The 26,470-nt window shown below is 37.8% G+C and overlaps 3 protein-coding genes across 4 annotated transcripts in view; 2 read left to right on the forward strand and 1 right to left on the reverse strand.

The window, feature by feature from the left end:
* The window catches only part of slc9a7 (solute carrier family 9 member 7), a 42,272-nt gene extending 39,408 nt beyond the window's left edge, over nt 1–2,864 (reverse strand). The window contains exon 1 of one of the 2 annotated variants that reach the window (XM_082137442.1): nt 2,507–2,864. In XM_082137442.1, the coding sequence (XP_081993568.1) occupies nt 2,507–2,792 (286 nt within the window). In that variant the 5' untranslated portion in view covers nt 2,793–2,864. The remainder of the gene's footprint in view (nt 1–2,506) is intronic. The other variant, XM_082137443.1, reaches the window with a different exon arrangement.
* A 1,672-nt stretch (nt 2,865–4,536) lies between these two features.
* On the forward strand, nt 4,537–11,474 carry rp2 (RP2 activator of ARL3 GTPase). Its single transcript, XM_082189699.1, has 5 exons — nt 4,537–4,837; nt 7,255–7,923; nt 9,009–9,123; nt 9,221–9,306; nt 9,749–11,474. Exons 1-5 carry the CDS (start codon nt 4,661–4,663, stop codon nt 9,830–9,832), a joined length of 1,131 nt encoding a protein of 376 aa, XP_082045825.1. The 5' UTR covers nt 4,537–4,660; the 3' UTR covers nt 9,833–11,474.
* A 1,309-nt stretch (nt 11,475–12,783) lies between these two features.
* On the forward strand, nt 12,784–26,470 carry jade3 (jade family PHD finger 3). Its single transcript, XM_082189729.1, has 12 exons — nt 12,784–12,983; nt 18,124–18,183; nt 18,939–18,998; nt 19,103–19,182; nt 19,322–19,479; nt 20,972–21,162; nt 21,274–21,485; nt 22,286–22,453; nt 22,673–22,789; nt 23,319–23,777; nt 24,404–24,521; nt 24,791–26,470. The coding sequence occupies exons 3-12, from the start codon at nt 18,950–18,952 to the stop codon at nt 25,630–25,632; spliced, it is 2,394 nt and encodes a 797-aa protein (XP_082045855.1). The 5' UTR covers nt 12,784–12,983; nt 18,124–18,183; nt 18,939–18,949; the 3' UTR covers nt 25,633–26,470.

A 26,470-nucleotide genomic window follows, 5' to 3' on the forward strand; every position in this document is an offset into this window, starting at 1 on the left:
CAAGACTTTTTGTGGAACGTTGTAATTGCTGCGATTTAAAAGTGAAAGTAATTTTGCTGAAGGTGTTTCTCCACTACGGTCACATTCTAATCTAAGCAAAGTAGTGATACTATATCAGTTTTTCAGTATGTCAGACAGGTATGTAAAGGCCCCCGGCCGGGTCACCGTTTACACATTTTAGATGCATGAACATCTGTCAAATTTATCTAAACAACAAACGGAACAAAAAAAGAGCTATATGTCTGAACCTACTAATGGCCAAAGCAAAACAAGAATATCTTGCTAAAAAAACATACAACTGGCTCAAGAGGATAAAATATGTCCCTTAAAGTCAACATGAAACAGAAGTTGCGACAGTCTTTTCTTACCTATTGTGACATGTAACGCATTTGAAATGACAAAAAAAAATAATTTGATCTGAATGCCAATTTGCAGTCAGTTGTGTAGGATATTTACTCTCTGCCATGCATCATACAATAAAAAGACCAACGTTGACGTGATGGGTTTCTTTTACGATGGGGAAAATTACATAGATTAAGTATTTTTATATTACATGTCAAATTTCACATCCAGTAAAGCAAGTGTTCTGAAAGAAAAGCCAATATTATCCAGTTCAAGAATAAAGTTAAGCTTAATTATTTTGAAACCTTGCAAGGACTTTAATTTTGCTTTATTTGACAAACGCATCTAACCAACTTCATCTGCAATAAAACAGCAAACACTGTGTAAGAGTCAATACGGGAAGCAGAAAGTGTACGAATCCAGTGCTCCATTTTAACTTAAAGCAGCAAATCACGCCGATCAGGTTTGTTCGTTTGAGATCACCTTGAATGTAGACGAAAGCAGGCGGCTGCAGTCATCCTAACCGTATTTGTGGAAGATATACAAATATTGGGTGAACTCCATTCAAGTGGTGCTAATAATCCAAAACAGAAGTTGCGTAACGTCATGTGAAAAGGGACTCTTTTTTTTAAATAATGATGTGCAGAGATAAATCATTTATAAACATTGCAACATTCTGTAAAAAATAAGTGGCATCTGACTAATTAAAATATTAAAATGATGACATAGGTCTAAAAATGAACCTCCATTTTTGCAGTCTATTGTAAGCTGTCAGAACACTACCGTCTATTAAAGCACCTTGGCCAAAGAAAGGTTTAACCAAATCAGACAAACTAATCCCACCAATTAGTTAGACATAAGTCTAACTAGCAAAAACAACAACCATAAGCCATTCGGTAAATTACATTTAACCCAGCCTTTCTCTCACTTCCAAGCAATGCTTTTGTACTTCAAAGAATGCACTGATGAAAGATTTCATTTTCACTAAAGACAAGACATGAAGACACAGGACACAATTTGAAGTATGAAAAAAAAAATTTCTTGAGTGATGAACAGACCAAAATTTAAATATTATGCATTGCTAATATTTCTCTACAAAGAGCTGTTAAACAGTGCAACTGGGTTTTCTGGATAATCTGATTAAAGATTCAACTCAAACGATAGCCTACATATCAGACATCACTCCTTCTCTCAAAAATACTAGGGCAGATGAGCCTAGTTCACCCAAAAAATTAAATTACCCCATTATTTACATTTTTGGGTGAACCATCTCTTTAAAAATGACTTAAACTTCGATCTGTTCCTCACACCCAACTGTCATGTGGCTTCAAAAGACCAGGTATATGAACGATTCGCATCTCTTTTATGATGCTTTATTGTCCTATTTGAAGCTTAAAAGCATCAGTTGCATTTCCAGTACAATTCTGCACAAAAAAACAACAACAAAACACATATTTTGTGTTCCACAGCACACAAAAAAAGGTTTGAAGCAACATGAGCGAGTAAATGCATTTTGTGGGGGACCTTACGTTATTCCTTTAAATTAGAGCTAACAAATAGTGACGACTCTTAAGATCAGAATGCTACTGTAGACTGATCTAACCTGAAATACAAAAGGTGTCAAACTATTCAAAGCTAGTATGAGGAACTCAACAGGACTTATGACAGAAGCAAAATAAAAAAGGAGACCGAGAGAAAACAGAGTAGAATTTCTTAAACGCATGAAATATTATGCAATTTTAAAACTGTGGGCTGCATATAGGCAAATACGTGTGTCAGCTATTATGCTACATTTACCAATATTAAGGAAACCAACAAGACTATAACTTACGTTACAATACTTCAACAGCACATTGAAATGACATGACATTCGATCCACAAGGTTTGAATTAGCACTCGTTCAAGCTAGCAGGCTACACGGGCTCATTGATGTGAGGCTTAGCTAAGGGTTTACATGATGGCTGTGTTTCAAAACCTAATGAGCTGCCTATCTAGGCACAAAAAAAAATGCGCAAAAAAACAACAAAAAAACACGCGAATTAAAAATGATTTAGCTCTGATGACGCGGTACTATAACAGCCAAAAATGCTGTCGAGCTCGGCGGCTCACGAGGTTTGAGACGCAGCCGATGTCTAACGTCTTTCGCAAAAAGACTCATTCTCACCGTATATCATAGCCAGTCCGGTTTCGTGCAGGAAGCGCACTCTTCTGTGTTTGAAGAGCCATATTGTGAGGATGGTGAGTGTCAAAAGCAAAATAAATGTGAGTAAATTCACGCTGTCCTGCCTGTGACTTTCCTCTGCCTCCTTCTCCGTGGCAAGTTCCTCCATGCCGCCGTCATCTGCTCTTATCCTACAGCATTGGCTTAAAATGAACATTAAAATAGGAAAGAGAGAGCTGTGTCCTGGTGCATATAATGTCCATGGGTTTGGTGCTGCGACCGCCTCCATGGTGCAGGATGCTTGTGGCGGCCTGGCGGGTTCCCTCACTCAGTCACTGCCTCTGCTCAGCTGCGTCAGGTATATGAGAGCAGCAGCAACCCGCAGCTCAAGCTCTTAAAGACACACGCACACCGCTACTCCACTCTTACTCTATTACTGTATGCCTATAATTTCCATGAACATAATACAAAATTGGGCCTGAAACTCTGAAAGTATTTTATTATTATTAATTTCCAACAGATGATCAGAAAAGGATGTGCTTAATCTTCAGAAAATGTTGATTGTCATTTGTTGTCCAAGGAGGTAAAATGAGCCTTTTAGCTTATGCATTTTATAAATGCTTCAAATTGTTTGAAGCCCTGTCTGGTCTAAATCCAGTTTAAAACACCGATTTGTTCTTGTTTTTCAGTTGCCTAGCAGTAAGCAAATAATGTAACATTATGCACTTATGGGCTTTGGTTTGTAGGTTATTGATATGCTTCAATTAAAGAAAAATATTTTATTTATAATATAAATCTTTACAATAACGTTGAACCGGGTTGAAGTTTGGGCTTGGTGACTGAGAACAGACACATTTTAAGAGGTGATACAAAGATTTAGTTTAAATTTCAGATAGGCTACAAACATTTGAAGCAAAAGTAGGCCTACTTTTCTCTAAATCACAGAAAATTGAGTTGTTTTAAAGAGTGTAAAACTCTTAATATTACTGACCTCCGAGGACTATAGCTGTCGCAATGATTGAAACAACAGGAATTTTAGATTTCCTTTTTGCTCTTCTGTATGCTATCACATTTCCTTTTCCATATGAGAAAATGGAAAGTCATAATTTTCTTGTTCTGAGTACTAAAACTATGTCTACAGTAATGACTAAATTCTTCTTAAGAGTTTATAACCCAAAAATAATTAATATGTTACCCACTATGGCTAAGCAGGGTTGAGCCTGGTCAGTACTGAATGGCTGACCTCTGGGTAAACTAGGTTGCTGCTGGAAGAGGTGTTAGTGAGGCCAGGTCATTAAAAAATCCTTCGAAAATGTCCTTTGAAAAGGGGTTTAACCCCTTGGCATCCTTGGATTTTTAATGTATTTGCCCATTGTCCTCTGTCCTTCTAATCATCCCCATATTATATATGATTGATTGGCTTCATCACTCTGTCTCCTCTCCACCAATAAGCTGTGTGTGTGTTGGGCATTGGGCATGTGTTGAGCATCCAGGTGCACATTGGTGGTGAAGAGATTCCCTCTTGTAAAGTGCTTTGAGTGCAGAGAAAAGCACTATATAAATGTAAAGATATTATTATTATCATCACCAATTTATCACTAAATGTAGACTACAATGTTCTTGAGGAACATTGTTTCTCCTACACATACACACATATGTATGTAATATACAGTATGTGTTTGTATACTGTATACACACACAGAGAGAGATGTATAAGTATAATATAACAAAAAAAATTTGTTAGATGCGAATAATACATATAAAATAAAATAAAATAAATAACAAACCAAACCAAAAATGTTATCACCAGTATGATTCACATCAATTATTTATGTGCAAAGATGAGTTTACACAATCCACTGACAAAATGTCATTTTTTCCCCCTTTTTTTTTTGCATGGTCAAATATTAGTAATAACCGCAACCCCCCACCCCCCTCCCTTCGCATCGGCTTTGATTCGCTGTTACCTAGTAACGCGGTCCGCTGTAGTGATTGGCTGATTCGAGGGTCAAGGAAACGGGAAGCGCACAGGTTGCGTGTTCTTGATTACTTTCTGGGGAGGGTGAGAGAGACGGAGCGCTACTGCGACTGATCGAGAGTATTTCAGAAACGCGTGGCATTTACAACAAGAGGGGCGCACTGACATATCGTGCATAAATGGGGTGCTTTTTCTCCAAAAAATCTCGGAGAAAATCTCCTAATAAAGACTCCGCTTTGCCCACTGGAGACGAGAACGCCACGGGCAATGACCTCCCCGAAACCAACAACACTGCGCTGGGCAGCAACAGCAACCAGGAGGCTCCAAAGCAATACAGCTGGGACAAACGAGAAAAGGTACGACGCTGCGTTTTAACTTGTTTTTGTTCACTAGACTATACGTAGACAGGGTGTTATGTTGCTTAATTTCTTTAGGAATTATATAGATTGAAATGTAAGTCCATCCGAAATAGCTATTATCATTATGCGTTAGCTCAATTCTCCTCGTTAAAGTCCATTTACGCCGTTCACTACATGCGTAATCACGCACGCAAGCGAAGGGTTTGGCCCCTATAGTTCAGTGTTTAAGACTGACTGACTGCCTGCCTGCCACTGTTGCTTTCGATTGACCATCGATACGAGAGTCTCTCGGCGGTCATAGGTTTTCACATACTATGGTAAATTATAGACAGAGCTTATTAACGGCTTAAAGTCGAGGCACGTAACTTGTTTGCCTGGCGCGTGCCCAGATAACGCTGTGTTAGGGATTAGCACATAAGCGGTGTCGCCATCAACATGCATGACACTAAATTGAGGAGGAACAGGGAGGGTGGGAGTGTCCGTCTGTCCCTTTCGACCGCAAAACATTACAAATGGATGGGAACTAACATGTCCAAGCCTTCGGGTGTTTCCTATGGATTTTTAGTTGGTCTGTTTTAGCTTTAGTCAGCATGAAATTAAAACTCACCCTATCTATTGTGTAAATGCATATTATAGGCTAGATCTCATTGTGAATGATTCATCCATGTACTATAGTATTATTTTTTACCTCGTATTTTTTAATAAAAATGTCATCACTCTGTCATAACTGTTGATGTATGGAAGACCTCAATAATTGAGACACAACTGCAAGATCACATTCATTTTTGAATGCCAACATCTCAAAATTCAATCAACAACCGTTGCATAGAATTAAGCCCCTGCTCTATATATTTGTATTTTTATATATTCTTTTACACTCACAGTATGGATGTACATCACAGTATGGTATAAAAGTTATTTTGCTACTTCCATTTAATCACGACTTTTAACATTACTTTCACATTTTGTTATACAACATAAATTACACAGTCATTACAGTTTTTTAAATGCATAAACTGGTAGTATGTTGCTAATTATGGACTATAACTGAAAGGATGCGAGTTTACATACTCAACGAATCTGACCTGTAGTCCTTATATAGCAATGGGTTAGCAACAAGCTAAGTAGATGTTTATAAGGAAATATCTGGCCTGGCAACCGAAATGTCTCAGGTTTGATCCTTTGTTGGCAGGGACAATCTGTGAACTCAAGAGTTCTCTGTAGCAAGGGAGTTGCCAGGGTGTTGCTATGTGATTGTTGGGGTGTTCTGAGGGGTTTCTAGGTGGCTAAGTCATAAGAGCTCTTAAAGTCTCAATTGTGTTCTGTTCCCTAGATATAGCACAGATCCCTCCTTCACTTTAAATTTGTGGATTTTTTTTTTCTTCCCAATTTTCATTTTTATCATCCACCAGACTAAAACTGAACCCTTGAAAGCCTGATATATGAAAAATCGATTTTTAATGAACATTTTATTGAACGTTTAGACAATTTGTATTTGTTGTATCATTTGATTTTGATTTGTATAATCTGATTTTTATTCAGAGTCACAAACTTGTCAAAAATATGCAATTTGGTGCAGATGTTGTTATTTATATGGTCAAAATGTAAGTGATAGCTTGTAATGTAAATCAACAAGATTTGTATAACAGTATAAACGACTACTTGCATAAAATGCATATAAATATACGCTGTAACTCTCCATCTCCCAATAATATGTCCTAGTAAGAAGATATTCAAATCTTTAGTTTTATGAAAGCTCTAGTTTTAATTTTAACGGCAAAACATATAATGCAAGGATGATTGAGCGATAAATCTATCTATCTATATTACCATTTCAGTCGAATCCGACTCTTGGTGATTCTATGGCCATGAATTTTCTTGGCAATGTTTTTCTGGGGTAGGTTGCCACTTGCCAGGTCTTTACCCAACCCTCCTCATTACATGGCTTGGGACTCACACACACACACACACACGCATTCACAGGCCAATTTTGGCATATCCAATCCACCTAACCTGCATGTCTTTGGACTGTGGTGGGGGAGACTGTCAATCAGAGGGCAGAAGGCAAGTAGAAGATTGTTACAACAGATACATCAAGGTTTTGATGATTTACAAGGCCATGGAAGTTATTTATAGGCTTTGTAGGTTCAGTAGGCTTTATAGGTTAAATACTTAAGGTTACATGTTTGTTCTAAAGCATGTACTAGGTCAAGCCCCACTAAATAACAGAAGTTGTTTAGATGGATAAAAGCATCAAATGTCTAACTAATAAACACACACACATGTTACACATAACCCTGTTACATCCTGTTGCGAAAGGAACCAGAATGCAAAGATAGCTGATAATAGTTTTATCACTTTTTTTTTTAAGTTCTCCATTTTTTGACCTTGACATGTTTGCACTTTTGTTACAGGTTGATCCCAAAGACTTCATGCTGACAGGCCTTAAGAATGAGACTGTGGGTCGGTTGCCAGGCAAACTCAATGGCCAGCAGTTTGTCATTCAGGACTGTGAGAACTGTAACATCTACGTATTCGACCATTCAGCGACCATTACCATTGACGATTGTGTGAACTGCCGCATTATGTTGGGTCCGGTTAAAGGCAGTGTGTTCTTCAGAGACTGCAAAGATATCAAGTGTGTGGTGGCCTGCCAGCAGTTCCGCACCAGAGACTGCAAGAAAATGGACGTCTTTTTGTGCTGCGCCACCCAGCCCATCATTGAGTCTTCTACGGGCATGAAGTTTGGCTGCTTCCAGTATTACTACCCTGAGCTGGCTTTCCACTTTAAAGATGCAGGCCTCAGCATCTTTAACAACAACTGGAGCAATATTCATGACTTCACACCTGTTTCTGGGGAGACCAATTGGAGTCTCCTACCGGAAGATGCTGTTGTCCAGGAGCATGTGCCTCTACCAGATCCTGAGTCCGAATTCAAGTCTGTGAGAATCTCCTCTGAAGCAAGTCGGAGCATAGTGCCCATAACCAAAGGAGGCCGGCGTACAGAGAGTGAAGAGTCCTGCTTGTTTGTCTTCTTTTCTGGGGACTACACAACTGCTAATGCCCGGAAGCTTATTGATGAGGTTAGACCTAGTTTTATAAAGCATTTCTAAAGAAAAGCTTTGCGTTTATGCACTTAGTTTAACGTCTTATTAACAAATGCTGTTCATAGTCAGTTTTCCATGTTAACTGCTGAAATTAAATCAGCTTTCTTCAGTCACTCCACCTAAATATAGAAAAGGGGATGCATACTATTCCCACTTCACATATTTGTAACTTTTATCTATCTGTGTCTGCTGTAGACAACACAGGCTTCAATTCAACACTGGCTTCCATATCAGTTCTAATGTGCTTTTTAGTTTCATAATTGCGTAAATTAAGGAAATAACTGACTGTCTGAAAATATCTTTGGTTGTGGGCTCCTGTATTGTCTGATCTATTTTTTGTAACCAAAAGCAGGATGGACTAAACAGGAAGGCAAAGCTTTGCTTCATAGTTATAAAGGTCTGATTGGACAATACTCAGTCATAGTTCAAATCAAAGTGAATTGCTCTGTGGCTTCAAGCCATGAAGCAGTTAAATATATGAAGAACTACAAAACATATAATAATTATAATGTACTTATAAGAGCATCATATTTTTAGTCATCAACCCATTATTAAAAGCATATTTAAGTACAAGTGTTATCAAATAATTTTTTAGAACAGAAAAACAGCACATTATAAAAAGTTTTAAGGTCAAAGTTAGTCATTTACATTAAGAATAAAATGGGGTTGATTTCATGCAGATATTAATTAGATCAATATTGTGAATTCATATAGTTTTCACTAAATCCAACCTTGCACTCTCTGAATTAAACAGGTCTGTATTATTCAGTCAAGCTAAAAAGTTCTCAGAAGTAGCAGAAAACGTTTAGATCTCATCTAGCTGTACTAAAGCGAATATGAGGAAGAGACAGAAATAGACCGTGTTTGCTGTCATGTGACCTTTTTGTCACTGAGTTTATTTAGAAATCTGCCATTTTATAGCAGTGATCATTTATTTTTATTTTTATGCTTCTCAGTACAAAACACAAATCCTGGCCTGTCCACCAACTGATAACCAAGTTAATTTCCAAAAACCTTTTAATTTTCTTACATACATTTTTTCTGTATCCACCTAAATGCAGGTGACCACCAAAGGCTTTGTCCTCATTCAGACCAAAGAGGTTTCCATGCGCCCTGAGGATGTGAACCGAGTGTTCCAGAATAATGCAGAGAGCCTCACTGAGTGGATCACCAAAGGTGCTGTAATGCATTGTGTTAAAGCAAAAAAAGAACATGCGCAGCTTCTTGGGAAAACGTTTGCAAATACAAATGTTATAACACAATGTTCCTGCAGGTCCAGTGGTAGCCCTTGAGCTGAACGGAGATGGTGTGGTGGAGGCATGTCGATCCATTGCCAATGAAGTGTTTAATGGGACTAAGGTAATTATAAGAGGAAGCTGTTACTTCTCATCAGTGTTGAGGGTAACGCATTACATGTAACACAATAATCAGATTACTTTTTAAGTAACTAGTTAAGTAATGCATTACGTTTTAATTTACAACAAAATATTGGAGTTACTTTTTCAAATAAGTAATGCAAGTTACTTTGTTTACCAATTTATCGACTGGCGCCTCTCTCGTCCCCATTATTGGGAATAAGGTGCAGAGGTGTTGTGTGCGCTTGATCGTGGAAAGACGTTTTTTTTGTTAAAAAAAACAAACAAGCAAGTCTGGGCGAGGACAAATTTAGAAAAAAAGGGACCAAGTACCGCAATTAGTTACTTTTTTAGGGAGTAACTCAATATTGTAACGAATTACTTTTAAAAGTAACTTTCTCCAACAATGCTTTTCATGTCCATGCTATCTGCTGCTTTTCTTGCAGGTATTTGTTTCTGAGAGCAAACATACGTCCTCACGTGATGTCGACAACTTTTTCAACTTTGCTGACATGCAGATGGGACTGTGAAAGGGGCGCACAGGGGCACCTTACCTTAATGTGGGTTTATATTTGTTTGGTTTTGTCAATTGGAATTACTTAATTTGCGAAGCCACTGATATCTCAACATTTTGAGGGGTTTATAACCACTATTTATTTTTACCAGATGAGTTCGATCTGTGATCTGACAATTTGACATTTTCATGCCTATGAATCCGACATATAGGCCCTGTTTATATTTGGTATTAAAATGTGTTTTGGTCGATCGGATCACAAGTGGATGACGCTAAATACAGGTGTAAACGTGGTTTACAGGTCTAAAACATTTTGAGCTTGTCCACTTTCGACCACTTCCAGGGGTAGTCGAAAACTGATTAGACCGGATTGCTTTTGTAGTGTAAACGCTCATGTGGTCGAATGTGTTAGAAGTCGAACAGCCTCAAAAGATCTCCTCCTCTCCGCTTACTGACTTATTGCGTAAACATTATGGGAAGCTCGCTAGCCAGACGGGATTTAAACTTTGGCTGGAGACCCAAGTTTGTTTTGAAGATGAAAAACTTACCAAGCATGTTCTCTCACCATCCCTGATTTCTAACACACACTCACAGCGTTCAGTGCGTTCTTGTGGCTTTCAGAGCAGAAACGAAAGCTGCTGCTCTCCATGTGTTTTTCCCTTGTCTCTGGGCATGTTCATATGTAAATTACAGAGGCATTCGATGGCAAGATCTGAAAAAACCCTCACATTGACCAACCCATAGACCCTCCCCTCGAAGAAATCAGGACAGAAGTGGTCGAAAGTGGACAAAAGAGACAGATTAAAACACTAGGTGTAAACGGGTATGTGTCTCCCTCGTCTACTTGTGATCTGATTGACCAAAACGCATCTTAATACCAGGTGTAAACAGGGCCATATAGTCAGCTGGGCTATTTGGATCCAATCAGGAAGGCAAGTGCCTTTAGATAGAGAACAAAATCAAAGAGAACTGGAACTTTAGTCTAATCAAACATTGCTGTGGAGAATTTTATCACTTATGCTGAAAATAATGAATTTGATTATATAGATATTTATTTAATTAGTTTTTTCCATAAATGTATAGCTGGAAATTGTGTTTTATTCTCTTTTGCTTGTATACATGTTTCCATTACATATTGTATAGTCTTTTAGTTTGTGTATACTGAATAAATGTAAAAATAATAATAGTTATGTTAAAATATGTCAAATGCCAGAAATATTAATTGTTGATTCAGGTTTTTTATATAACATATATGCCATGTTTTTTTGTTTTTTGTTTTTTCTCGCATTAGCATGGCTTTTGGCTTGTCCCCAAATTATATTTGCATTTTTTTTTTTTTATTGTAAACAAATGACATTTGTCCTTCATATAAGTTTTTACGGTAACACTGTTCTGAAAAGAATGTAAAAAGTTCAAACTGATACTTTGAATGTACTACTAAAAGGAGTTGTCTCCTTCACACTGCTCTATTTTTGTAGGAAAGTTTAAAGAGCACAACTGTCCTGTGACCAAAAAAATAATGTGTACATGAGAGAATCACATTGTACCATTTTTATTTTATTTTATTATTATTTCTAAATGGTTCTTATTTGTACCAGACAATTTTGTAGAGTTGACTATAAGCTGTGTTTTGTCAATACATTCATTTTGGTCTAAAATTACGTCTCATGTCTTTTCATCTGCAAATAGACACAAAGCTGAACTAGATCTCAATACATGAATTTCAATAATAGGTGTAAATAGTTTTGTGAGTTGAGTACAAGAGATTGTGATTTACTATAAAAGTCTGATTCAGTATTGTTGTGCAATGTCACAACAACAATTTGTTGGCCAACCTGGAAGGATATGTGGTGAGCATTACTTGAAGAGACTTTCATGTTTTACAAAAATCTATTTAAAATAAGTTCTGTTCTTTTGACCTTTCTATTTATCAAGAAATTTCACAAAAATATTAACTATATTAAATATTAGTGTCTGAATATATATATATACATACAGTGTAAAAAGTTTGGAAACATTACTATTTTTTATGTTTTTGAAAAAAAGTCTCTTATGCTCATCAAGCCTGCATTTATTTGATCATAAATACAGAGAAAACAGTAATATTGTGAAATATTGTTACAATTTAAAATAATGGTTTTCTATTTTAATATGCTTTAAAATATAATTTATTTCTGTGATGGTAAATGAATATTCAGCAGCTATTACTCTAGAGTTCTGTGTCACATGATCTATGCTGATTTATTATCAATGTTGGAAACAGTGTTGCTTGATATTTTTTTAATTCTTTGATGAATTTTTTTTTTTTTAAAGAACAGCAGTTATTTAAAATATAAATCTTTTGTAACAATATACACTATACCGTTCAAAAGTTTGGTGTCAGTATTTAAAAAAAAAAAAAAAAATTAATACTTTTATTCAGCAAGGGTGTTAAATTGATAAAAAGGTGATAGTAAAGATTTATATTGTTAGAAAAGATTTCTATTTTGAATAAATGCTGTTCTTTTTAACTTTTTATTCATCAATGAATCCTGAAAAAAGTATCACAGGTTCCCAAAAAATATTAGGCAGCACAACTGTTTCCAACATTGCTCAGCAACTCAGCTTTGCATCACTGAAATAAATTATATTTTAAAGTACATTCAAATAGAAAACCATTATTTTAAATGTAATAATATTTAACAATATTGCAGTTTTTTCTGCATTTTTGATCAAATAAATGCAGGCTTGATGAGCATAAGAGACTTTCTTCAATAAACAAAAAAATAGTAATGTTTCAAACCTTTTGACTGGTACCCAGCCTACAGATATATACTATGATAACTGCTTATTGGTAGCTAAATTATTATTGCTACTTTATTCTGTATTTTAACATCATAGCCATCCATAGTGGCAACTAGGATGTAACTACACCAGCGCTCTCGGTCAGTAAGGCCATGAATTGGGCGGAGTTTAGGACCCAGCGCTCGGGTAGTACAATAGAGCTGTTGTGTCGTGGTGAGAGGGTGATTTCTGCTTTTGGGATATTGACAGTGGGACAAGAAAGAAAAAAATATAACGAAAATACTGGTATTTGCCGCATCTCTGGACTACTGACTAGAATACAGCCTTGCGGAGTCTATCGCCGTGTACGATCGTCCCGAAACACTGGATTTTTTGGATGTGAGGTAAGGGTGCTGCATGAACAATACTGCTCGTGTCTCCACACAGGGTTCAGTGTGCCAGTTTATCCAGGCTGCGGGGCCTGCTGCTTCAATACAGATCCTTTATGAGCAAGGTTTTACGTCCACACTACACAACTGGGACTATATTGGTATCAGCGATACCATTATGTTTGCGTTAAAGTTTGCGATCACGCTCTGAATGATGTTATATACACGCAGGAAGTGGCATTATGGCAGTAGAAGGGATTGTAGTGACTGGAGAGTGTTCGTCATGTAGGGCGGCTCGAGTTTGGCGCCAAGGCCGTCAGAAACCCTCGCGCGTACAGCAATGGTGGACGCCAGCACATAATGCTCACACATAAACACTGTTTAGTGCGACTTTACAGTGTAGCATTGCTGTGTTTATCCTCCAGTTCTTTATTTAGCTGGGTGAACTTGCAGATATGTTCTCCCAGCACGGGCATAACTTCGAAATAGTAATTATGGGCTAGCTAAATATATTTCTCCTCGTTGCATCATGTTTGAGGTTAATAAAGAGGTAATGTGATTTGAACTGTTTTAAGTCTGTGAATGGACACTATGTTTTTGCATAATTACAACTACATTTTTCGCTGGAAATGTTCTGCATATAAACTGTTATCAGACAACTTTGTTTTTAAAGTCTTGAGAAATGTATTTATCCTCCTCGTTCGGTAAAGAACACTTGAACATACCACTGCATTAGCGCAATGAATGATTCAACCGATAAAACGAATACATATATAGAAATGCCGTGCATCCTGTACATTTTAATTAAAAATGACACGAAATCAATATTAAGTTTTAATTCTGAAGCCGTGCAACAGAAGTTTGGAGCGGAAGTATCGTTATTGGAATGCGGGAATGCCCTCCTCGAGCTTCCGTTTCCCCCCACTGCTTCCCGCGAAATGCTGTGCTTCTCGTGGAGGGTTAATGCAACATTACAGAATGAACTATATGCATTTAAGTAGGTGTCGAGGTGAGGTAGTCTGGGCACTAGGTGGAGGAAATTTGCGTTTTCCGTCGAATCTTCTGAATCATTTCACTTAAAAGATTTATTAATAATAGAACCGTTCAATAATAGAGGTTTGTTGTCAATTGTAGGGGCACCTACTACAACCTTAATTATGCTGATAAATGAAAACAAAGCTTTTTTCCCCACAATGTTGTCAACTTTTGAGCTTGATTTTTATCAATTTGTAGACAAATCAACACAAATAATAGCCTAAATAAATAGTTTCACTATCTTTCACTTCTTTCAAAGTAAAGGTTATTTATTGACATCTGTGGTTACATGAAGAACATTTAACATCCATGGAACCTTTCCATTGCACAAAATGTTCTTTAGATTATTAAAATGTTTTCTAAAGGTGCAGTCACATTTATGGTTATTCCAGTCATTTCAATAGGAATCCATGTGATCGGGAGTTTCGTGTGATGGCGGAATATTTCCCCACGCAGATTTCACAACATGTTCAAGTTGATCAAATGGATTTGAAAAGTTTTCTGTGATCTGTGCCTCATAAATTGCTAATAGACAAGGGACCATATTGCCCCAAAAATTGCTTGTTACTGCACACCTGAAGAAGAAAATGGTTCTTTTAAGAGCTGATCACTGAAAGTTTTTTGGGGGAACCCAAAATGGCTCTTATATAAAAATTCTTAAAAAGAAATATATTTTGGAACCTTAATTTTTAAAAGTATCACATCATTTTAATTTAGAATTATTCGACCTCCTTTATCTTCTTGTTGTGAAACGACGAGGTTGACTCGCATGACAAACAAATGACATGCCTCAATCTCATTCGGTCAGTCAGCAGATCCTTGTTCAAAAAAAGAAAATCTTAAATAACATTTTCCAATTTGTTATTTTTGTTCACAAACAAGGTTTTCAATCTTTTAGATGCTTCCAAATATGACCATCTTCATGCGGGGAATCCCCATTCCAAAATTTAAAAGGCATCTCTATATTTTCATGTATAAAGAACAAATAATTTTTTTGGAAAAATTAACATTATAAATATATGTAAAATAAATGTGATTTATTTATTTAAATTATATTTTAAGTTTTTTTAAAATAATTTTTCTTTAAACTTTTTTCACGTTTTTCTCTACACTTTTCCACAGACCCACTAGCACTCCCTTGTGGCCCCCCTGAGGGTCCTCAGACCACAGATTAAAAACCCTTTCCTAGTTAATTTTATTCATGTTTCATTTAATGTTTCCTCCAGTGTCATTCAAACTCGTTCTTCAGTAAAGAGGTCCATCAAAAATTGCTCCGGCTGCACTTGAATACTATTGGTTCATGATGCAGTCAGTCTTGGAACGCATGAAGTGGAGGAAAATAGTGCTTGAAAATAAAATTTGTTCAAAACATTTTGTTTCCTAGCAAAAAAAACACTACTTAAAATTTTTTTTCTTCTTAAGGGTCAATTCAACTCAAAATTAACAGCAAATCTAAGAAGTTACATAACATAGGAGACAAATTTAATTTCAAAGATCGTTTTAACAGTGCATTTCTAAAAGAGCCAGTAAATGGGACGGTTTGTTGGCACACTAGGTCAGTGTGAGGTAAGTGTGGTGGTCAAGTAGCTCTCAGCAGCCTCTGTTTAGTTAGTGTTGGGGTGTGGGGTGGTCTGTCTGGGCAGAGCATTGTGCTTTATCATTGTACAGAAGGAGTGTGGGTTGGTTTTAGGACTGTGTCATTTTCTCTTGACATTTTTCTACTACAATGCAAGGCCACCCAGATTAGATAGTGTCCCCTTGTAACAAATTCATGTTTGCCTTAAAACCTTGCAAATTTGAGAAAAAAAACTCAACTCACTGTTTCAGTTTACCACTCTCAGTCCTTTCTAAATGCAGAGCCACAGATCTTAAGCACCCATTCAGTCTCATTATAGTGAACATTCGCACTGTGCGAATGGGGGAGTGTGTGCGTCAGAAGCAGATGTTCTTCTCTGCGTTTGAAAGCTGGTCTGTTACAGTCACAAATGTGGCTTTAGATCCACGTCAAAAGTCCTTCATGGAGCAGTGAAGAGGCGCACTGATTGGTTTTTACGTTTACTTAGTCTGGAGACATTGCAGTGCAATAAAAAGTGCTTTGTATATTTGATCTAATTTAGAAATGCTTGTTTAGTACAGTTGTAGAAATCCACACCAGCTTGATAATGATATTAATAAGGATCATACAAGAATTATGTTAGTCAAGTGAAGTGTGTTAAGAATTGATAACATTTATTGACTGTTTCCAAACCAGCGTCTACTGTTGTTGGGGTAAACAACAAACAAACTCTCCTCAAACGCAAGCCATTGGTTTAGTCAAAAGTTGTCTAGAAGTTGTCTCTTTGTAGTAATTAAACGCATCAAGTTTGTTGTTTATATAGCCTAAGCAGCAAGTACACTATTGTTCAAACTTTTTTGGTCGGAAAATTCAATATATAATGAATATTCAATATACCGCTGAGTTTATTTGTTCACACACTTAAAGGCCTCCTGAAATCAAAATGTAAGTTTTTTTAGCTTTTAGTATTTATACGTTAGCCTTACGGTTATGAATAAGCTGGTGTGTTCCAAATCATTGACAAAAGTCGCATTTAGGAGATTTAATCATTCAAAACTTACAGTCTCTCACTTCCGCTAAAATGGATTATGGATTTTTTTATGACATCACCGTGGACTTCAGCTTCTCATCCCATCTTCTGTCCAATCAAATTCTCTCTAGAATCTAAAGCGTCCCGCCCCAATGCTATAAAAACCACCTGGCCAAAGCGACCGTTGACACGTCACAGAGCAAAATGGGTTGGAGATGTGTGTTCGGTTGCTCAAATGCTCAAGTTTTATTCCGTTTTCCAACTGTACGTTGTTTAAGAATAAAATGGCTAGAATTAATTCACACCTCTACTTTTGAATCCAACGTATCATCAGCGCTCTGATTCACTTCCATGGTGCTGTCAAGTACTTGCAGTCTGTAAGGTAAACTAAACGCTATTGGCTTTTTGAAAAGGGGAGGAGCCATTCAATATGTCCCGCCTTAGCTTCCTGTTTCAGTGGAAATTACGACAACGCATCAAACAAAGCTGTGCGCTCCAAGGCACTTCAGTGGGCCTTTAAAGGTAGGTTAGGCAGTTTCGGAGAGGCTAGCAATAGCAAGCTAGCTTTGAAAGCATGAGATGCCACCTTCCCTTCAGAGCGCCTCCAAAGCCACGCCTCCTTCAAAACTTGCAAAGCGTCATGAGAGACGGCGTTAAATTACCTCGTGTCTCATCCTGAATGCTAAACTGTTACATTACACAGTCACACAAATTCCCTCTCTTATTGTAGGTTTTAGGGTTGATATGATGTTGAAATTACTCTAAATTCTATCAATTCCTGTTGTTTTGTTTGCGCAGTGAGTCCTTCAGGGAGCACAATGCCTTTAATTCACTATATAAAACAACTTGCTGCTAAATATGCAAATTCCATTTTGACTGTTCTCATCCAGTCTGGTATTTATAGTGTCCACTCTGTCTGGCAACTGCCTCACCATTACCACAGAAATAACCAACTCAAACGATAGCACAATATTTCAAAGGTCGCTACACAATGGTCCGAGACGCCTGTCTGCGTTTTTATGACTATAGCAGCTTTTAAGGCGCAACTTCTCCCAGAGGTTTACTATGCCAAGTGTCTGACAGCTAAAGCTTTTTGAAAAATATCAAAACAATATGTGAGGGGAAAAAAATCTAAAATGAATCAACTAGTAATAAAATAACTATTTGCTGTTGACTTTGTCTTCCTGAATCCATCTTTTTTTTTTTTTTTTTTAGGCAGTGTGATTTGATCTAATCAGAAGTTTTTATTTACTTTAAATAATTTGCCTTGCTTAATAAGAGCTTTCCTTTCAAGGTGTGTCAGTACATAGTTCCATATGTGTGGTTTGGCTGCAATTGCTCCTAGAAAACTAGGTTAATATTTATTTAAGGAGGCCCCTCAGTCAGGTATTGGAGCCTAATAAATCGCAGTACAGGCTGTGCTTTGCCGGGTGTCTATCAGTCCTGTTCACCACCACTGCCTGTTTTACCATCCCACATTTTCATTTAGACTGTAATTTTGCATTCTTTCCTCATGTCTTATTCTTTTTTTTCAGGCATGAGCGAGAGGCAGATGCACAGCAGAGAAAAACAGTAGCATGCTCTTTGAATTTATGGTAAGTGAAAACAGCTCAATGAAAGAAAAACCATTAAAGCTGCCCTCTATTGTAATCTCATTCAATGGGGCATTGATATATATTATGGTACTGAATTATTGTTTATGTGACATGTTTTTAAAATATATTTGTTACTTAAAAGAATGCCATGGTAATACCATCAGGGTTCCTCCTACTAGGGGTGGGAATCACAGGGTACCTTGAACGATACACGGCTCAGGATACCGATAATATCACAATACAACAATTCTGCGATAGTATATTGCTAGACAATCCTATAATGATACATCACAATATCTGTCTAATTATGAAAACAACATGCCCATGAATAGGTTAAGTGCATGTTCAACAGTCCAAACTGTTAGAAAACAGCACAAAAAGTTTCTCAGTCTGTAAATTAAATTTAAATGTATTCATTTATTATTATTTTCATTGAGATCAGGGTGATGGCGTTGCAAGTGGCTTTGCATGTTCCTGTTATTATCTGTGTACTTTACTTTTACCAGGCAGTTCTTGTATATTGCATTATGCTCTTTGTCGATTTTGTTTGTCCCATCAATGATATAAAAGCCGAAGTGGGTCCAGACTTTGGACTACTAGTTGTAGCAAACTACTATTTTAAAAAATCCCCCTTCTTCTGTTATGTGAAAACATCTCTTGTTTAGGTGTAGGTGAAATCATTGTGCCTAATTGGTTTTAAGTGGAACATGGTTGAGTTGAAGACTCATTTGAGCTGGACTTCTCTTTCATTGCAGGATACGTCAGGATGAAACGACTCAGGGCTTCAAGCAGCAGTGACAGTTCAGACAATGAGAGTGAGTCAAACTGAGCCTCACAAAATTCCTAATCTACGTGTAAGTTTTATAGGGAACAAAAATATATATTAATCCTTGGCTCACTCCGTTGTTGTATCATAAAGGTCCCTCGACGTCCTTTTCCTCTAACAAGTATGGAAGCAAACCGGGCACCCCCGCCTCTGCTCAGAAGAAACCAGCAGAGGTAAACACAGAATAATAATACCTTAACCTGTTTTAAGACCCTTGATTTTTATCAGCAGACCTATGAATAAAAAAATATATAGTAAAATTGGGCATATCACTCATTCAGGTTGATATTTGGTCTTAATTCAACCTTGTAGGTGTTCAGAAAAGACTTGATCAGTGCCATGAAGCTGCCAGACTCTCACCATATTACTTCAGAGGATTATTACCTGTTGGCGGACACATGGAAGCAGGAATGGGAAAAAGGAGTCCAAGTACTCGTCAGTCCAGACACCATCCCTCAGCCCTCTGTGAGGTATGTCACTGAATAAAAGCAAGCAAAAACAGGTTTTTGGACATGTACCATCTTGCATGTGACATAAAGGGATAGTTCACCCCAAAATGGATTAGTGAATGAAATTCTGTCATAATTTACTCACACTCAACTCAAGTTGTTTCAACCCTATATGAATTTGTTTCTTCTGCTGAACACAAAAGATACCGTATTTTCCGCACTATAAGGCGCACTTAAAAGCCTTTAATTTTTTCAAAAAACGACAGTGCGCCTTATAATCCGGAGCGCCTTATATATGGATCTGGCGCCTTATATTAATGTCTGTAAAACAACCGCTGACTTAAACCTTGTTTATACTTTCGCCTGACACCGGAGCGCGAGCCTCCACTGACTGCGTGCGCACCTCCCCAAACAGACGAGGCATTTATACTAGACGCAACTGTTTTGTTTTAGACTGAACACCAGACCATACAACTGATTTAGACGTGCAAACTGGGTGCCGGTGTGATGAGATGTACTAATATCCGTCTGCTCGGACAGATTCGGCTCAAAGTCGTGCATCTTCGGATGCGGAGGCGCGCGCGCTGTCACAATGACGTCATTTTGCCGCGCGCGCGCCTCCGCATCCGAAGATGCACGACTTTGAGCCGAATCTGCCCGAGCAGACGGATATTCGTTTTTTATTACCTTCGCGCTCATGCGGACGCGTCGAGTATAAACAAGGTTTTACAGCTCAGCCACTTGTTTTTTCATATTTTTTTGCAAGTGGTAGATCTTGGTTTACATTTGGACTTTGGATGTGATCTTAGGCTTGAAAAGGTTGGTGACCACTGCATAACGCAAACCCAGTCAAACGTTTGACTGCAGTATCTTCTATTCTATGCGCCTTATAATCCGGTGCGCCCTATATATGAAAACAGTTCTAAAATAGGCCATTCATTGAAGGTGCGCCTTATAATCCGGTGCGCCTTATAGTGCGGAAAATACGGTATTTTGAAGAATGTTGGTAACCAAACAGTTGATTGGTCCTTTGACTTCCCTAGTAATTTTTCCATACTATGGAAGTCAATGCAAACAGAACAAAACCGTGTGCGTTTTCAACTTACTGACTAGCAACTCTGATAGGCCATTGCATTCACGCACTCAAGAGATATGATTGTGATTGGCTGCAATGCTCAACACCTGTAAAAACCCGCTGTAAAAAAAAACATTTGACACTCATAGAGCACTCAAACATGAACGAGAGCATTTGAAAGCAGTGTCTATTAGCGAGTAGCGAATATACCTAGAACTCGGTACTACCGGTGCTGCAGAAATGCTGGTACCATCAACTATCTATCTATATATATATATATCTATATATGTATGTATATGTGTGTATATATATATAGTACCGGCTGGTACCTGTAGTACCGGTACGTTTGACAACCCTAGTGTGCATGGATGAATCATTTATAAGTACTGCAATATTCCATAAAAAAAGATCTCATGATGACTTATTTTGTGTGTGTAGGATAATAGCCGAGAAGCCAAAGGAGGTCCTCTTCACAAAACCGAGGAAATATATTCAGTGCTGGAGTCAGGACTCTACGGAGACGGGTTATGTCAATATCAAGGAGTTAGCGGAGGCTATGTGCAGATATGACCTAGATGACATGGATCTATACTGGCTCCAGCAGCTCAATGCAGAGCTTGGGGCGATGGGTAAGAGAGGGGATGCCTGTAAAAGCAAGGCCTCGTCTGGTGTCTTCCCTGTAAGATTTGGTGTCATGACTTGCTTCAAGGAATAAAGTACGATTTGTATGTTACATTTAGGCGACGGGCCAGTGGATGAGCTGACGATGGAGCGGGTGATGGAGGCACTGGAGAGGCAGTGCCATGAGAACATGAACCACGCCATCGAGACTGAGGAAGGGTTGGGAATAGAGTACGATGAGGACGTCATCTGTGATGTATGTCGCTCACCTGACAGCGAGGAGGGCAATGACATGGTCTTTTGCGACAAGTGCAACATTTGTGTGCACCAGGTGAGACCTTTGATATCATCAGTAAATTGTCAAGAATCTGAAGGATGCTTTGTCAAGAAAAAAAAATCATAAGACTTTTTTTGTCTAACTATCCTGTTATGATTTTTTTTAATGTATTTACTTTTTTGTAATATTGCAGATATTATATAAACTACTGTTCAAAAGTTTAAGCTTAGTAAGATCTTTTTGTTGTTGTTTAATGAAATTAATAGTTTTATTCAGCAAAAATGCATTAAATTGATCGTAAGTGACTGTAAAGACATTTATAATGCTGCAAAAGATCTTGATTTCAAATAAAGTTTTAAACTCATCAAAGAATCTTGAAAAAAATAAGCAGCATTGATTGTAATAATGTTTCTTGAGCACTAAATCAGCATATTAGAATGATTTCTGAAGGATCATGTGACACTGAAGACTGGAGTAATGATGGTGAAAATTCAGCTTCGCTATCATAGGAATGAATTAATAATTAAATGAATTAATTAAAATGAATGAATTTTAAATGTATTAAATTAGAAAGCAGTAATGATATTTTACAATATTATAGTTTTACTGTATAGCTTTGGTGAGCAAAAACATAAAAAAAAATGACTGACCCAAAACTTTTGAATGTAATGTAGTTTCTGTTGCAATGTTGTAAGAAGTTTAATTGTATAATTGTATGAGTATAGCCTTTGATGCTGATATAAGAATAAAATACATATTTGTAATATTTTTATAGTATATGATTGTATTAAGTATTGTGAACTAGAAAAAGATATGTTTATACTGAATTTCATCACACTTATGTTTTGTTGCAGGCCTGCTATGGCATTGTGAAAGTGCCAGTTGGAAACTGGCTGTGCAGAACTTGTGTGCTTGGTATCAACCCACAGTGCCTTCTGTGTCCCAAAAGAGGAGGTGCAATGAAGGCCACCAGGGCGGGCACTAAATGGGCTCATGTAAGCTGTGCCCTCTGGATACCGGAGGTAAGTTGTGTATCACTTTTTTGTATCATGCTTGTATGATTTTAATGTTGTTTCTTTAATAATAACATGAAATTGAGCTTTCTTTCCTATGACAGCATATTTTCTATTTGTTAGTTTTATTTAAGTGTATGATATAGAGTTAACAGCCACAAAACTCCACTTTTGATTTTATGGGATCTTTAAAGAAAATAAGTATTAAGAATTTGTGTTTGTTTTTAGGTGAGCATTGCATGCCCGGAGAGGATGGAACCCATCACCAAAGTGTCTCATATTCCTCCCAGTCGCTGGTCGCTCATCTGCAGTCTCTGTAAACTCAAGACTGGAGCCTGCATACAGGTAATGCTGTATAGGGCAAAGAAGTTATACAAATATAGTTTGACAGTGAATTATTATTGCTTAGTTGGATATGTGAAATTTAGCACAGAATCATCCTCGAATGCAATACAATTTTGATTTAAAAATATTTTTTTGGATGCAAAATGTTAGTCTAATTTTAATTGTATTTAATTGAAATTATTAGGCAAGTCATGATATTTTTTATAAGAACTGTAACTCTTGGAAGTTATTTAAATAAAATAAAATAATACAAATCTTTAAGCATTTATTTTGTACCAGAAATATATATATATATATATATATATATAAAAACTTTTTTGTACGCAATGTGTAGCATACAGTCTTTCAGTTGTTTTTTAATAGCCTTCAATTTGCATAATGTTTTGAAAAACATTGAGCAAGATGGGGTTTTTTTATTTATAAAATGCTCTAAATAAAGAAGAAATAATTTAATCAATTATTAAAATAATGGTTCTAGATTTATCTTTCAGACTGTCCACGTTTTTTAACACTGTCTCTCGTCTTCCAGTGTTCGGTTAAGAACTGCACCATCCCTTTCCACGTCACTTGTGCTTTTGAGCAAAACCTGGAGATGAAGACCATCCTGGATGAAGGTGATGAGGTCAAGTTCAAATCCTACTGCCTGAAGCACAGTAAACCTAAAGCAGGAGAAGCGGGTTTGAGTCCGGCCCGTCATAAACCTCCGACTGAGACCGAGAAACTGGGCTTGAGGGCACAGAAGCTTCAGGAGCTGGAGGAGGAGTTCTACACCCTTGTTCATCCTGAGGAAGTGGCCCAAAACCTTGGACTGCCACTCTACCTGCTGGATTTCATCTTTCAGTACTGGAAGATAAAGAGGAAAAGCAACTTTAATAAGGCTCTGCTGCCACCTAAAGAAGATGAAGAGAACCTCCTGCAGCAGCCACAGGAGGACAGCATACACACACGAATGCGCATGTTCATGCACCTGCGGCAGGACCTGGAGAGGGTGGGTACTCCCGTCATAATGGATGAGGTCTTTTATGGGTTTTTATAAGGCATGGGTCAGGATGTGCAACAACTGAGTAGTCTTTTTCTTGCTGTGAACAATTTTCCCTGTATCATCCATGTTTCTTCATTTTTTTGTGTGTGTGTGTAAAGACCTTTTAGTGAAATCCAACGGCATTATGGACAAGCCCGTACTCCAAAGAGACATATATATATATATATATATATATATATATATATATATATATAGTCTGTTATTAGTGTTGTTGTACACATACCCATTATCTTATTACATGTGGTTCTCTCAAAATTAATGAATGCACAGTTCAGTTGGTTTATGTAAACTACAGTTCAAAAGTTTGGGGTCAGTAAGATTTTTTTAAATGTTTTTCAAAGAAGTCTCTTATGCTTACCAAGGCTATATATATATATATATATTAGGGCTGCACGATTAATTGCAGTTAACATAAAATCACGCTTAAACCGATTTGGCTTATTGCGCTTATGAAATCGCAAAGGCTGCAAACCAATCTTACTGATCCCAAACTTTTGAATGGTAGTGTATATGCATGCTTAAACCATCAGTATCATGTTGTGAGTTGTGATCTTTGTGTGTCATTTTGTCAGGTGAGAAACTTGTGCTACATGGTGAGTCGAAGAGAGAAGCTGAAGCTGTCCCAGAGTAAAGCACAGGAGCAGATTTTCAATCTTCATGTCAAGCTCATTAACCAAGAGTTATCTGCAGGTAATTTTTCTTTTACAATTTTTTTTTTTTTTGGAGTAAACTCATTTTAGTTTATTTCTTAAATGAAAATATATTTTCTAATTATTTTATATTTCATAATTGGGCAAATCATTTGTTAACATGTTTAGCCCTGGACTCTATATTTACTGGAGTTCAAGTTAAATTCATGCAGCCAAATAGATCCAACGAATTAAAGATAACTGTAATCTTGAATAACCTGTCTTTTGACTGCCCAGCACCACTGACTGACTGACTTCTGCTTTTATCAGGGCTTCCAGTGTCCTCTTCTTTAGAGAACATGTTCCACCCTCCTCCCAGAATAACCCTAAAACTCAAAATGCCCAAAGTGTCGCTTGGCAATGGCAAAACCAGCTCCAAATCTGTTAATGGACCCCTGTGCCCGGATAACAGTGGCAATGTATATGACACTTGTGAGGGAGGCATCGGACTGGGCAAACCGCAGCTCCATCTCGGACGGGCGCGGATAGAGGAACGCGCCAACGGTCTCTTGCCCGCCTCCATCTACATACGACGAGACGGTGGGACTCCCCCGTTGGCCATAAAGCAATCGGGCAAACCCCTGGCTCTGCATGCCGCCCTCCTCGGTCAATCATCCAATGGGAAGGGCAAGGTTGAACCAGAGAAAACCCGGCCATTGAAATCCAACGGCATTATGGACAAGCCCGTACTCCAAAGAGACACTTCCTGCCAGACGCCCACTGAGAAGGACACATGCAACAAGATTTCAGGGAAGGGTCAGTCAGGTGGATTCCACAAAACCTCTCTTGAGCACTTCAGTCGATCTCTCAAGGAGGCCACTGTTAGTTTAGTACGAACTGAGGACCTTCGGGCCTTTGAGAAGAACGCACGCAAGACCTCCGGATTCTCCAAACCGGTTTCCAATGAGCAGCCGCTAGGGGGCAGCAGAGCGTGCCAGGAGAGCGACGGTTACTGCCCGGATGCAGAGCTCAGTGACTCAGAGCCTGAGGCTAAAGGGAAGTGCCGGCAGGGAGGGAGGGGGCAAAACCAGAGAGGTCCAGCTGGGGACTACGTCAAGTCAGCCAGCCGAGCAAAACTGTCTTTTGGCTCTAGAACGTCAGTGCAAAGGTGACAATCTTCAAAAGCATCGGAAACCCACTGCCACAAATGACCGTAGTCCTACGGTGGTAATTGGAAGTGCCAGATTCTGTTTTCCTCTGTTGAGGATCAGCCGATGGTTTTTAGTGCGGTGTGCCAAAATACCCTTGCTGGCTGATTGCAGAAGTGCAGATTGGTCTATTTTGTGGACTGATTTATATCACTGTTTCTCTCTACCCAGCCATAGAGTTTCTGCTGCAGCTCCACTTGGACTCAGTTCATGAGAGCATGTGTAAAGTAGGTTTTATGGGCCGTGCAGCAGTGTTTCTGTACATAAAAGGAACCTCCCTTTTTGACTGTATATAGTAGTTTGTGTTAAGATGTGGAGCACTTCGAGATGCTTTCCACGTACTGAAACATTATCATACTTTCTTACTGACATGCTTATGCAAATAAATAAAGACTTAAGAACTTTGATCTGACAAATCATGATTGTTTGATTGTTCTGAGGATCTGCTTGTCTGGCTGGACCTCTTTTTTTTCTTTTCTTTTTTTTCCTGTTCGTCTCTTTGGTCTCTCTTCCTCTTGCTTTGTTTTTTTTTTACGTCTTTGCTAATGTTAGAATTGGCATGCTTGAGTTGGAAAAGAAAGTGTTGTGTGCAACTGAAATGGTCTTCCAACTGTCTTCAGAGTGTGAAAGGATATATGTCAAACCTTGATGTTTATATTTAGAATAAATTCTAAGGATACAGTATTCTTTTTTTTTACTCGAATCCATCTTCTGTCATTTCTCAGCGCCCGAACCCTTTCTTGTGTTTGCAAAAGATCATTAAAAAATGCCCAATAATAAAACAAAAATGGATTTTTATGTG

This window comes from Leuciscus leuciscus, assembly GCF_965113295.1.
Source record: "Leuciscus leuciscus genome assembly, chromosome: 14".
In the NCBI taxonomy this organism is placed as follows: domain Eukaryota; kingdom Metazoa; phylum Chordata; class Actinopteri; order Cypriniformes; family Leuciscidae; genus Leuciscus; species Leuciscus leuciscus.

Excerpts from the sequence above, each read along its gene's own strand:
- jade3 (XM_082189729.1), top strand. The coding sequence starts at position 18,950 with ATGAAACGACTCAGGGCTTCAAGCAGCAGTGACAGTTCAGACAATGAG. Across the intron at positions 21,486-22,285 it reads GCAACATTTGTGTGCACCAG|GCCTGCTATGGCATTGTGAA; the intron begins GTGAGACCTTTG and ends GTTTTGTTGCAG. Across the intron at positions 22,790-23,318 it reads AGACTGGAGCCTGCATACAG|TGTTCGGTTAAGAACTGCAC; the intron begins GTAATGCTGTAT and ends CTCGTCTTCCAG.
- rp2 (XM_082189699.1), top strand. The coding sequence starts at position 4,661 with ATGGGGTGCTTTTTCTCCAAAAAATCTCGGAGAAAATCTCCTAATAAA. Across the intron at positions 4,838-7,254 it reads GCTGGGACAAACGAGAAAAG|GTTGATCCCAAAGACTTCAT; the intron begins GTACGACGCTGC and ends CTTTTGTTACAG. Across the intron at positions 9,124-9,220 it reads CACTGAGTGGATCACCAAAG|GTCCAGTGGTAGCCCTTGAG; the intron begins GTGCTGTAATGC and ends ATGTTCCTGCAG.